This window comes from Vanessa tameamea, chromosome Z, assembly GCF_037043105.1.
Source record: "Vanessa tameamea isolate UH-Manoa-2023 chromosome Z, ilVanTame1 primary haplotype, whole genome shotgun sequence".
In the NCBI taxonomy this organism is placed as follows: domain Eukaryota; kingdom Metazoa; phylum Arthropoda; class Insecta; order Lepidoptera; family Nymphalidae; genus Vanessa; species Vanessa tameamea.
Genome location: NC_087341.1, coordinates 5,221,008 through 5,235,165, shown reverse-complemented (window position 1 = coordinate 5,235,165; position 14,158 = coordinate 5,221,008). Strand labels below are relative to the sequence as shown.

General features: G+C 31.8%; 3 protein-coding genes across 3 annotated transcripts in view; 1 reads left to right on the top strand and 2 right to left on the bottom strand.

Moving 5' to 3' along the window:
* Window positions 1–8,631, bottom strand: part of LOC113404227 (transient receptor potential cation channel subfamily A member 1) — a 63,827-nt gene extending 55,196 nt beyond the window's left edge. The window contains exon 1 of the mRNA XM_026645070.2: window positions 8,529–8,631. The gene's annotated coding sequence lies outside the window, so the exon portion shown is untranslated. The remainder of the gene's footprint in view (window positions 1–8,528) is intronic.
* Window positions 1–14,158, top strand: part of LOC113404244 (protein phosphatase 1 regulatory subunit 12A) — a 538,461-nt gene that overhangs the window by 256,034 nt on the left and 268,269 nt on the right. The window lies entirely within an intron of this gene.
* LOC113404228 (carcinine transporter-like) lies at window positions 2,945–4,902 on the bottom strand. Its single transcript, XM_026645071.2, has one exon. It carries the CDS (start codon window positions 4,775–4,777, stop codon window positions 3,038–3,040), a length of 1,740 nt encoding a protein of 579 aa, XP_026500856.1. The 5' UTR covers window positions 4,778–4,902; the 3' UTR covers window positions 2,945–3,037.

Sequence of the window (14,158 nt, the reverse complement as noted above, 5' to 3'; positions counted from 1 at the left end):
TAGTTCCTCGCCGAATGACTTCTGTACATGACATTTGTAATGTTCGAGCATGGTCTTTTTATATACTTTTTATTTAAAGTAAAAATCCATAAGCATCCAACTGCTTCGCCATGATCTCTTCTCCCCTTAAGGGGAAGAATTGGAGCTTATCCCACCACGCTCCTATATATATAGGTATATATGTGGCAGAATTTGATGCGACACATGCTTTTTTCCGCACATCATATTCGTCATATTTCTCACACAAACAGATACTTTCACAGTCGAGCACGCGATTTAAGCACGCTAAACTGGATTGGAACATGCCTGAATTTGAACCCGTAATCCGTTATATGTACACGGGCCACTGGGCGACGACGGCTTTTGCGTTGAATATTGTATCCAATTTCCAAAAAAGGTACGACCTCTTTGTATGTCGAGGTTATAAGTATTAGGTTTTCATAAATATGTATTTTTTCTAGTGATATCAGATTTAAAAAATTAGATACTCTTCATTAAAAATATATTGCTTATCTGTAACAATAATCCCTTCATAAAACATTATCAAAGAGGTACGTTATATTGCGTCATTGATTATCACGTGTTTTTTTCTATGTAACGCTGCTTAAAATTGTATTACAAAATAACCTTAATAAACATGTTATTTATTTTAAGGCCAAGATCAAGTACTATAAATTTTATGTGATATAACATATCTATTGATATATATCGTGTAGTATTGTACTGCATTTCTCAATCGTAACATTTCGGTTATTAGGCGCTGGTTAAAGTAACGTGCTTCAAAAAATTATCGGTGATCAAGTGATAAGGAGGAAGATACTCCTAGCCTGATAGCACCTTATAAAATCAAAAAGATCGCGCGATTCAGCTTCGTTCAACGCCATTTAGATTCAACTTTATAAAACTTTTAAATGGAAAGGTTATTTGGATAGGATGACGACCTCCGTGGTCGAGTAGTGTGTACACCGGTTTTCATGGGCACGCCACTCCGAGGTCTCGGGTTCGATTCCCGGCCGAGTCGATGTAGAAAAAGTTCATTAGTTTTCTATGTTGTCTTGGGTCTGGGTGTTTGTGGTACCGTCGTTACTTCTGATTTTCCATAACACAAGTGCTTTAGCTACTTACATTGGGGTCAGAGTAATGTATGTGATATTGTCCAATATTTATTATTATTTATTATTATTATAGGTCGGACCAATGAAAATCTCGGGCAGGTCGACATTATTACCTTTACTGTACTTTATTAACTACGACATTATTCATATCAATACGCAAATACATACTCTTTACAAGCAATGTATGTTGAGTTGTATAATTTTAAAGTAAACAAACTGATACGGCGGAAGCCACCTACTAAAGAATTAGGTAATATTAATTATAATATGATATATTTATCCTTCTTTTTGTGTTGTGTAATTTAAGTATGATGCTTAAAATTCACAAGTTGCTTAAAGTAGTGGCATTAAATCCGCATTTTGTACTAAATGCGATGGTTTTGTCTTTAATAAAGTATTTAAATTAAAAGAAAAAACACACACACTTATAGAAAGGTCAATTTATCGTACAAAATAACTTCCAAGCAAGTTAAAACTAGGTCTTACAAACAGTGGCGACTCAATATGAAAGATGAAGATAAAGTGGCTTACTCTGACCACATATAAGAACTCATTATATGTCAGTCATGAAAGTTGACATTTTGAATCATTCTATTTCGAAACCTTAAATTACCTTTATATATTACGACATATTTCAAAATATTGTTACATTAACAGCCTGTAAATTTTCCACTGCTGGGCTAAGGCCTCCTCTCCCTTTGACAAGGTTAGGATGATATTCCACCACGCTGCTCCAATGCGGGTTGGTGGAATACACATGTGGCAGAATTTCTTTGAAATTAGACACATGCAGGTTTCCTTACGGTGTTTTCCTTCACCCCCGAGCACGAGATGAATTATAAACACAAATTAAGTACATGGAAATTCAGTGGCGCTTGTCTGAGTTTGAACCCGCATTCATCGGTCAAGAAGAAAAAGTTCTAACCACTGGGCCATCTCGACTCAAACCTATTACATTTCATTACGATTAAAATTTGTGTAAATTGTGCAAGTCACAGTATGAATACTTTAAATATTTAATGAACCATAATTAATTATCTTTTATTTAAATATCATATAATTGTACGATGTTGAGATTACCCGTAATTTATTTGTATGTGAGAAATTGAAGAACAAAATATGATTATCCAATGCCTCTTAAGAAAATTCTTTAACTATTGTTTTCTTTGAATAGGAATAATATATAAATAAATAATTGAAGTTTTGACTTTTGTAAGAAAGAAATATGCTAATTTTTTGTAACAATTAGCATTCCAAAGATTATATATTATATGACTCCTATCGATTTGTATTTTAAATTTTTATTCTGTATTATTAATGAAACAAGGTCTTATGTAATGACATATTATCGCATGACAATTGACTTACATTTAAAAGAAATACGTTATACGATCAAAAGAAAAAATACTGAATACCTGTACGCACTAGTAAAAGGCACAGCGATATATTTCCGTCGTTTTCTTATACTGATTAAAAATATGACCTTAGGGTGTTTTATTAAAATTACTCAACTATTTTATAAATAATTATTATTAACTAAGCGCTGGCACATAGCATAATTTCATTTTATTTAACAACATTCAAATCAAAGAAATTAAAAAAAAGATCTTGCATTATAAGTATTATTACAAATTTATAAATTAAAAATTAACATTATGATCACAACATGAAAAACATGTACATAAATAAAAAAAACACATCAATACTAATATTATAAATGCGACTGTAACTATGTCTGTTATCAATTCACGCCAAGACTGCTTAACCAATTTAGATGAAATTTGGTTTGGAGACAGTTCGATTCACGGGGAAGGTGTTTGTGTGCAGTTGGCTTTGTGTAAAGCCGTCGGTTCAACTAGTAATATTATAAATATTCTTAAGGAAAACAAAGTTGACAATTCCTTTGTTACGGTTTTTAAGTATCAATTCATCTCGAAAGACAAATTTACATTTCCAACATCTTTTGTTTTATTCTTCCTTAGACAAGGTATGTCAAAGAATTTTTGACCATCAATCATGTTAACCGTATCATCAAAGGTTTGAGGCATATCTATTCCTGCCGTTTCAGGCAAAGTGAGTGCGAGTAACGCTCCTAGTAAGGCAATAAATCCTACTATGACTAAGGGTAACCATGTTATAAAGTTCCTCAAGTAAATAATATACGGTGATATAAAAATGCCAACATAACTACAAATATGGACGATTGATGCACCGGAGCCTCTTACATTTGTCGGCAATATTTCTGCAGCCCATTGTGTAGTAATGTTACAAGCCATATTAACTGCAAACCTTGATATGATTGCACACAATACTGATGGCAAACCGCTTCCAATAAAAGCAGTTAATACACTAAATATACAACTAACTAAAAGTGCTACTATACAAGTCCATTTTCTACCCGTTATGTCTAAAATAAATGAAACTAGTACCAAGGAAGGAAATTCAGTGAATGACACAAGTGTAAAAGATAAAAAGAAATCAAATTCCAAGCCACCGATACTTCTTACTAAAGCATCAAACACAGATAATGAACACATATATACCAAACACATGCAAATAAAATTTTTTCTTAATTTTGTTATCTTTAACATACTTATGATACTAGTATTTTCTTCTTTATTATTATAATTTGACACTTTAAATTGTTCGATTAATTTTAGAGGTACTTCTTGTTTGTTCACACGACCGATAGTGACTACTTTACTAATAGCCTCATCGATACGTCCCTTAGAAAGGAGCCACCGTGGGCTTTCTGGTATGACAAATGGAGCTAAAATAGCTAGAGCCATTGGAATACTCGTCGCTAAGCTAATCGTTTTCCAATGTCCACAAGCGAGAGCAATCCAGGGCAATGCTGTAGCACCAATTGTATAAAATATAGCAAAAGGCAAATTCGCAATAATTGTTCTATATTTAGGCGCAACATATTCTAACACAAGAAGATATGTCATCATCATACAATTATCATAAGACATACCAAGCAGGAATCGACAAATAGAAAACTGTAAAAAGTTGTTTGCATAAATGCTAACAATACCTGCCACGCATCCAATCAAGTTACTTAAAGTGGCAGCTGGTAATCTACCAAATCGATCAGCAACCCAGCCGACGACGAATCCTCCTACGATAGATCCGATAAAGAATATAGCTTGCGCTGTTGCTTGATTACTATTTTTATCACAAACCCAACCTAATTCGCTCGAAATCGTCGGATATGGTATTTCTGTTTTATTAAATTCCCATCCATATTGACAGGATTGCCTTGTCCATGTTTCGTTAGGTTTTTGATGTGCTAATAAAACTTCACTCCAATTAGCTACAAATGCTTCACAGTGTGAATATCCGAATTGTGCACTGGAATCTAGAGGTATTGCGAGGTTTCTTCTTTCAATTTGTGTTAGATTTTCTAGTTCAGGGATCCAGCACCAATGATTCGGTGAAACTTCGGTCAAAAATAATTGAGTATAATACGCAAAAACACCGAAAATGTAAAATGGAAACGTTAAACAAAACAAAAATATTTGATAAAGTCCAAATTCACCAGCGGACGAAAGTAGCTCGTCGTAATTTATTTCTTTGTTCGTGTTACTTTCATCTTTGATACTTTCATTATTGCCACTAGAAACTTCTAAGATTTGAGCAGTTCCGTTTATGGCTTCCATTTTGTATGTTAAGAAATATTTTCAATTTACGGCTCCTGGCTTTGTTTTACAAAAACCATAATTGCAGACTGGCCAAGGCTAAGTCTTGTATTTTACTAGTTAGAACAAGCGAGCGATACTCTATATAACGTGCAGCGTCGAGAGAGATAATATTAATATTTATTTACAAGATTACTTAACTGCTTATTAAATTTATGAGTTTTCGACAGTAAACTTCTTAAATGTTAGAAGCACTGAATTTCCCAAGTACAATAAATTAAATGAGTAGTTCAAACTAATGCCTTTATGTACTGGGATTTTGTGATGTACGATGTTTAAACAAATGTGACGTTACAGAGAAAATATGTATAATTAATTACGTACGTGAGCTTGCTCATTTAATTGCTTTATTACAAATCTCATCAAACTGATGACAACAAGTTTATCTTTAAAAATGAAGATCACCGTATATTTAAATGGTTATCGTACATAAATTAAAATAATTACTTTACTAAATAAATATTGGATAAAACCGTTTTAAATATTGATTAACTTAAAGGCTGTCTCGGTGTATGTCCACATCAAACAGTGGTAATAATGGGTATTTATAAAATGATATTCATCATTGATAAACCATAGGTTTTGTCACTTCACAGATTTGACATATTTTTTATTCCTAATTTTTTCAAAAAGTTCGTGTAAAGCAATTAATCACTACGAAGTAAAAGAGACCAGAAATTGATTAATAATTATGAGAATCAAATTATTGTAATATAAGATTTTATTCTAAGTAATAATAAATCTTTAATATTATATTATAGTAACGATACTTGACAATTTTATATTTGTGACAGTTTCATCGGCTTCATATCCAAGTTTTTAGGTTAAAACTGTAGTATTTTAGTACCAGAGAGACCATTTAATGTTTGTCAATCTGTCTGAAAGCGACAAATTATAAAACTACCACATGAATTTTAATACAGTGATATAATTAGTTAGGTTTTGTGTAAATTGTTTAAAATACTACGATGACTGTTGAACATGTTGGAAAACGTCATGCTGACTTTGGCTGGGAAGGTTTACTGCGACATGTTATCCAATATATAGCCTATTGCCTATGCCTAGCCTAATATATAGCCTAATATTGAGCAACTTACCAAATTTTCACCACGAAAGGAGAAATGGCTTAGGAACGCATAGAAGACGAACATACTGACATTTAATTTATATAGATAGATTCATACCAAGTAATTTTATTTATAAACCAATTAGTTCTATGCATGCGTTATGTTTTCCCTGCTAAACAATTATTCGAAATGACTAGCGTGCTCAATTGGAATATTTCTATAGGAACTCATATAAAGAGTTATTCGTTCTATATGCATATTTTTATTTATAATAGTAACACATCTCCAAAATAAAAATTATTTTTAGTAACAACTTCACTGAGTAAAGTCTAAAGGAGCAGCTTTATTGAAGTGGCTCTTTGTATATGTTCCTACTTACTTCTAACTTAGATTAGTTTCAAACAGTTCGAAGACCATTAAGGAACATAATATTAATATTTAGATTTAGGAAGTTTCGTTTCTAATAATAAAATTGTATAGCTATATCCTGTTCAAGTTCGCTTGATCTTTTTGAGAGACGGGCTAGTTGGAGAAACAGAAAATATAACATATATAAGAGTCGATGGAACGATGGAATGCGTAATTAATATTAGAATCCAATGTTTTTTTATCTTATTTTTCTAAAAAGAGTTATAAAGAGACCCGTTCGTAACAATAACTTAACAATGATCTTTAATAAGAAATTTTGTAATCGATATTTGTAGCAGTTATTCGCGTCCCTACCGTCCGACGTACAGTGTTACATCGTAACATTGTACAAGCGTCAATTTTTTCAGTGTTTCTATTTAAATTTTACTTTGAAGCGATTATATATAATAGAAAGTCTTAAAATTTTCGGATAACGCTTGAATCTTTAGGAACTTTTGTATTATATGTATTTTTTAAAATATTTTTACAATTTTTAAAATAATTAAATTAAGAAAATAATATGTTCGTCATTGCAAAATTATGTCGATCAGAAATAATTACATCTGTCAAAAAGATCAAGCTATCTTGTACAGGGTATAGTGATTACGTTAAACTTTCATGTCAATCTAAAGCGGCTGTTGGTAGTCTCGAGTTAAAAACCCGTCTGAAGACTTCCGATAGAGCAAATATATATTTTCTTATAAATATATATACTTATCTAGTGTTTATTTATATTATTAAAAAGTCCTGACAGCATGCGGTATCCTCTCTAAGAAATAGAAGCAATTTCTCATCGGCAACGCGCTCGCGACCATGGGATGTTGTATGTGATATTTCTTCTTCACACAGTCACTCTGTTTTGCTACATGTTATTATTTTAGCTCTTCAACTGAATTGGAATTATTGTTCCCGGTCGTTATCGCAAATATGATAAAATAATCGTTAACTAAAGTTTACTCTAGTAAGTAGTTTTATGTTTTTATTTTATGTTACGTTGGTAGGTTGACTGCCATATGGCCTGCTGGCCAGTGGTCACCACTGCACATCATACTTGGTACTTTAAGAAGTATTCATTGCACGCGTACTATGCATTCCTATGCCATTGTTCCAGTTTTCATGATAATTTGGCGATTCTAGCTACGCCCGAGAAGGTCCTGAACCGAAAAAAGGTTTTTTTTATTCTATTTCTTTCCTTCAGTGTAAGTGTTTTATCTGTAAACGAATATATTACGAGTTCTCTATTCAATCCGTGCGAAGCCGAGACGATAACTAGTTCTGTATAAAAATATCTAATTTCTCATATCAGAATTAACGTGATAACAACATTTTGAAACCGCTAATTTGATGAAAGAACGTACTTAGATTGCACGACATGGCTACGTTGATGAAGAATTCATGTAGATTAGACGACGTTTGTCTCGTGACAACTTCAATCTTGCCTAATCACTTCATCGATAAAATTAACTAAGATCAATTACATTAAAACGCAAAACATAATTGTGTACGTAAAGATATAAAGGATGATTTGCACTTCATGAATTATATTATTTTAATTTATTTAATCTATTTATAACTTTAAGGGTCGCGTCCATGAAGTTTTGGAAAAATCGCAGCAGTTAATTTACAGTGTCGTTACAAAACCGTTATAATAATATAAGATCTTAAATTTAGCAGTCAATATTGAAATATGAATATTAATTGAATGACTTAAAACTAAAACTGGTGTAATGTTCATTAAAAATAACTTTAAACTGCAAATATAAATCTGTTTCAAATAATATGTTTCAATGATAGGAGTTTTAACATCTCAAATTTATAAATAAATATTTTTAGGAATGTTTAAATTCAAATTCAATAAAAATATCAAAAATATAAATCACATAAAGACGATGATTACGTTGTATTGATTGAAAATTGCATTGATAATGATAAAAAATATTATCTATATCCAAATAATATTATAGTTACTTAGACAACAAGTTTTAGTTACATTAAAAATAAGTTGAAAATAATGATTAAACTAAGCTTTAGAATATAATATATAATGTCTACTACTAAACTTTTTTTTAACCGGTATTTTCAATAAGACGAGCTGATTTATTCAATTAAGACGTAGTATGTAATGGTTCTATTAATTATTGCCAAAAAACAAAAAAACTTGGCAAAAAATTTTTGAAAACAAAAAACTTAAAAAAAAGTACGAAACTATTTAATTTAAAAAAAATGTTTAAACTTACCACGCGAGCTGCCAGCATTCGATACGACATCTGCAAATACTTTCGAAAATAAAAAGTTTCTGAACCGTTCGGGACGCAACAGAGAGTGTGACCAGTTACTATGGTCATCACGCGATACAAGAATGGAATGGCGCGGTTAGAGCTCCACCTTCAATAGGCATGCGTGTTACGTTCGTTAAACGACGAAATATCCCGAACGCTCCCCTTTATTTTGGGAAGATACTACATTTTCTTGATAAATAAGAATAACAATATCAAAAGAAAAATCTTGTAACTGTAATCTGTTGGAAGTTATCACTATTTAGAAAAAAACTTTGAAATATTATACAACTATTGTTAAATATAATAATGATAACAAATCTGTAATAAATATAATTATGTAATCACATATCATCATATAAAAATATAGCAGAGATGTAAAAAAAGTCAAATTGAGCAAAGATACGGAAATGATCAATTAAAAAAAATAAATAAGATATTATCTTTATGAAATGTATTTATTAACCTTTTTTCCTTATGGAGTTATCTAGATAATTTAAAGATAGCATTAGAACTGTTTAAAATGTTTATTATGATCTGTGATTGAGACATATTTTGCTGATTCATCATATATTAAAGAAAAGTTTCTTCTATAATTTGTTTAAATACTTTATTTTTTTGAGATATAAAATAATATAGGTAATAATAAAAACGAGAGTATTTTAAATACGATAGACACTTAAAAACTGAAACGTAATAAGAAGAGCCGATTCCTTTCATTGCAGTCGCGTTTAAGACCTGAAACATAAAAAATATAGGGACTAAGAAGAACATAATACCTATCAGTTCTATAAAGCGGGTGTGGCGTTATTCAATGCCGCAAGTCGAGTTGAATAAGCGAAGAAAATAGAGATCTACACTCACATCCAATTTTAAACGTTATGCAAAAGTATTAAGGTATAATATTCAAAAACCAAATTACAATGTTATCATTCAAATTAAAAAATTATTACTTCAAGTTATAAAAATCATACCTTCAGATCAAACTTAATTCCAATATTCTAAGAAGACTTCAGGCAATTCAAAATATAGAGCTACAACTATCTCGAATACGAGGAAAAGACAAAAGGCGAATATTATTATGAAACATATACGAGCTTGACATATTTTCTTCATTTTATTGCAAATATCAATTGAAAAAATAGCTTGACGTCTGAAATAAGTAAAATAATTGTTGAAGCTAAAATATTATACGATATAGACACTGTCGTCGTTCAGTCAAATCATTTATTAACTTACTTTGGTTTCGTTAAAGGAAAAGGCGGCTCTCTACCTATTCCAACGGGCATCAGAGTAGCTACATCTTGCGGCATAATATTTAGTTCTAAATCTATTTTACCCTAAAATTGGGGAAAACATTATTTTAATTTAAATAAACGAAAGTATTATTTGTATTTTTTATGTTAGCCTGATTTTTTTTTTAAAGAATATTAAATTGCTCTGTGTGGAGTATTATTATAAATTACAGGTATTGTTTAAAAAGCAAAGTTTGATAATATTTTCTATATAATTTATATTGACATATATATTGACATTATTTTCTAAATTATACTATCATACAGTTCTACAGTCTATTCCAATCACAAGAGGACGAAATCCAAATAAATAACATTTGACATCGAATTAACGCGATATCATTGGTCAAGAACTTGATTAATCTGTGATAGTCACTATAAACTTCAGAAGTAAAATTAAAGTTGATATAATGAAATGTGTTAAACTAAGGTTTGTATTTATTCCTTCTTCGATTGGAATAGACAATATATAAAGTCTTGTCGGATATGTAAATTATTCGTGAACATTTCACGATGAAACTGGTTTAACGGTCGGGGAGCAAGACAGCCGTAGCCTTGGTTACCTGACTATTATACTCGGATGGAGAGCATTCATTTTGCACTTAGAAAGGTAACAATAAAAGTTATGTTAGGTATTTTTCTGCGATGTACAATACGATTATGTAAATAGATAAACAAGTTTGGATCCTTTCTTTGCTTAATAACTATCTTTATTTGATTTATATTTTTAACATATAGATCGATGAATTAAAATAATTATGGTCTAAGTTTATTGCCGTTTCTTCTCTCTAGAATATACATTCCGAACCGGTAAATAATAATTAATAATAATAAATATTGGACAACATCACATTCATTACTCTGATACCAATGTAAGTAGCTAAAGCAAACACCCAGACCCAAGACAACATAGAAAAGTAATGAACTTTTTCTACATCGACTTGACCGGGAATCGAACCCGGGACCTTGGAATGGCGTACCCATGAAAACCAGTGTACACACTATTCGACCACGGTGGTCATCGTGGTACCGGTGGTAGCTTTAATTAATATAGTTCTGTAAAACGATTCAAAATTCCTTCTATAAGCCTACTTGTATAAATTATATTTTGTTTATTATTTTGGTCTCAGCCTCACAAATCAGGCATAAAAGTAACCTGTAGCTAGCATAACTTGAACTCCAAGGAAGGGCTCCTGCAATTGCTTCATAGCAAATATCATTAAATTCGATTCAGTCATTTGACCGTGACAGAGCAACAGATAGTCAGACATCGTCACTTTGACACTTATAATATGAATATTATTATAATATTAACTTCATTAACATTAACCATATATATTATGTAATTAATAAATAACATAAATTAATTTCATTAGCGAAGCCGTTTCCTTCATTAATATTATTATATATATATTAAGTACCTTTTCGATACTTCATATCAACCACGCGTTCCCTGACAGGTATTTTTTTTCTATGAAGTAATATCATTTTACTCACAACTATCGTAGTGTTTTCGAAATTACGATCATGGGCGATCAAAGGCCACCAAGCTCGAATGATCTTCAACGAGAATAGGTTAATTTTTGTAGAAGTACTCCATTTATCAAACGTACATTCGCCAACTCGCTTGACTCCTCGAGGCATCGCGTTTAGATTTAAAGCTAGTGAACCTACAATATAGTCATTTGATTATAACAATTCACATCATTGTTTTGATTTCATGTAAAAATATATAAAAAGACTTACTATTTATGTAATCATATATCTTTTATTCGGTGGTTTGGCTATGTGCAAGTTATATGTGCCGTTCTGGTTAGATACAACACACACATACTCGTATCTTACCTTAAACGCACGCGCCCCAGTGGTTAGAACGCTTGCATCTTAACCGATGATTGCGGTTTCAAGCCCTGGCAAGCGCCACTGAATTTTCATGTGCTTAATTTGTGTTTATAATTCATCTCGTGCTCGGCGGCGAAGGAAAACATCGTGAGGAAACCTGCATGTTGGTATCTAATTTCATCGAAATTCCGCTACATGTGTATTTCACCAAACCACATTGGAACAGCGTGGTGGAATATGCTCTAAAACCTCTACACCTCTAAAACCTCCTCAAAGGGAGAGGAGGCCCAGCAGTGGGAAATATACAGGCTGTTAAAGTTTATAAAGTGAGCGTAATTATCTGCGCTATTTTCCAAGTTTACTGGTGATGGGAGGATTAGTTAATGTATTGTTCAACATAAATTCCATAGGCGGCACGACCAATTTCCTAGGAAATTAAATGCACATTTTTGGAAAACAAAGCAAATCTATACTAATATTATAAATGTGAAAGTAACTATGTCTGTTATCTCTTCACGCTTAAACCGCTGAGCCGAATTAGATGAAATTTCGGTATGGAGATCTAAGAGATTTGGCAGGAATTTTAATCCTGGGAACATAAATTAGTATTTATCACGGAAACCACCCCTTGAGGGTTTGGTCCCCTTGACCATGTTTGTATGAGAAATCAATCATTTCATAAGTAGAGTATATAACTCATTATACTTAAACTTTTCGTTTACTAAAATCATGTTTGTGCATCTTCGACCAATCAAGTTAATCAGAAGATATTTTGTTCTTTCTTTTATTTCCCGACTTACCACTGAGGGATTAATATGTAGTAGATATGTTACTGTAAAAGCTCAAACTAAGGTAAATCTTAAGATTTTCCAGTAAAACATAAGATTGTGACGAATGAAATTCGATATGGAGTATGCTTAAGCCCCAAGAAAGAACCACAGGCTTCTTATCATAATTCGACTATTCACAAAGTTTTATAAATTTTGTGCGGGTAAGGCCGCTGTAACTAATCAAACATTAAAGTAATAATTGGGTGTGATATAATTATTAATAATTAGTGTTATACCAACAAGCTATAATCATTTAACAAACCTTGACATCACATAAAATTTGCCTGAAAGTATTAGCATATAGCCTACTCAAGAACTTCTTAATTAAAGCGAATTTGATTATCTAATCAATCCATGAGTAGATAATCAAATTCGTGTACGAACTTGTTTTGTCTTAATTTTCTGGCCATTATGATCTTTCTTACTAGAACTTTAGTTTCGCCGAAGGTAGCCGAAGGTTTGGTCGAACACTTCAGACATGCCATTTACTTTGATAAAATCACCCTAATTTTAGATAGGAACTTTAATATCATAATAATACTTGTTTCATTTAAAACTAACAAATAAAATTATCAAGGTTAAGAATACCTAAACAATCGTTTGTGGTGGAACCTCCATTATGCATGAGTTGAATATTAAGAATTGGTGGAACACTTTCTTCGTATTCTGTGAAAACTAAATTTTCCTTATAAAATATCTGAAATTCATTTGAAAAGGCTTAGGGTAATTATAATTTCGATCAGTTAGACATGTATATTTCTTTTTAATTGTATGAACCTCTTGAGTAGCTGGCTGATATTGAAATTGAAAAATCATCCTCCAATTAAAATTGGCTTCTCCTCTTATACATTCACAGTCAAAGTCTGTATTTTGAGAATAGTCCTTGAATCCAAGCCATCTACAATCAGTTTAATGTAAACGAATAATACCTTAGTCTAATGAAAATATTTTCAATTGTACAGACGCCAGATAATTTTGGATTCTTATTGTCGGTTCCATTTTTTTTTAAATTTAAAACAATAATTTTTTTTTTTTGGATATAATCAACTAAAACATCATATTCGACATACACTCGTGCTTTTAATGATGGTACAATTTCGGCCATCTCATCGGAGACTGACTAACTGAGATCGAAATATCATAATACGCAGACACAGACAAAACACCCAGCTCGTGCAATACTTATATATTGATACGAACATATTTTCACTTCGAACCCTGGAGAGGAATCTGGTTATGCGGGATTCTCGACAAAAATCCCTGCTCGCCCTGAACATGGATCGAGGAAGCTGGAGGATGACTCTAAAATACGCATTTTGCTACTATTATCACGTGATAACAGTATTATAAGTGCTCATGCTCCACTCATAATTCATCATATTATGACTCGCCACAGCTCAATTTTGATGGAAAAATTACACCCCTTTAAACCACCACCATCCAATAGATACGTTGTCCCCCTGCTATGACAGAATTGTGAATTGCTCCACAATAATCTCCAACAACAATTGTTTAGCATTATGACTGTAGCCCATAGAGGCTACAGGCATATGTGAACTACAGTCTACAGTCTCTGCCATTCGCGGGTCTATAGCCGCGAATGGGAGACCTATGTAGACTGTGA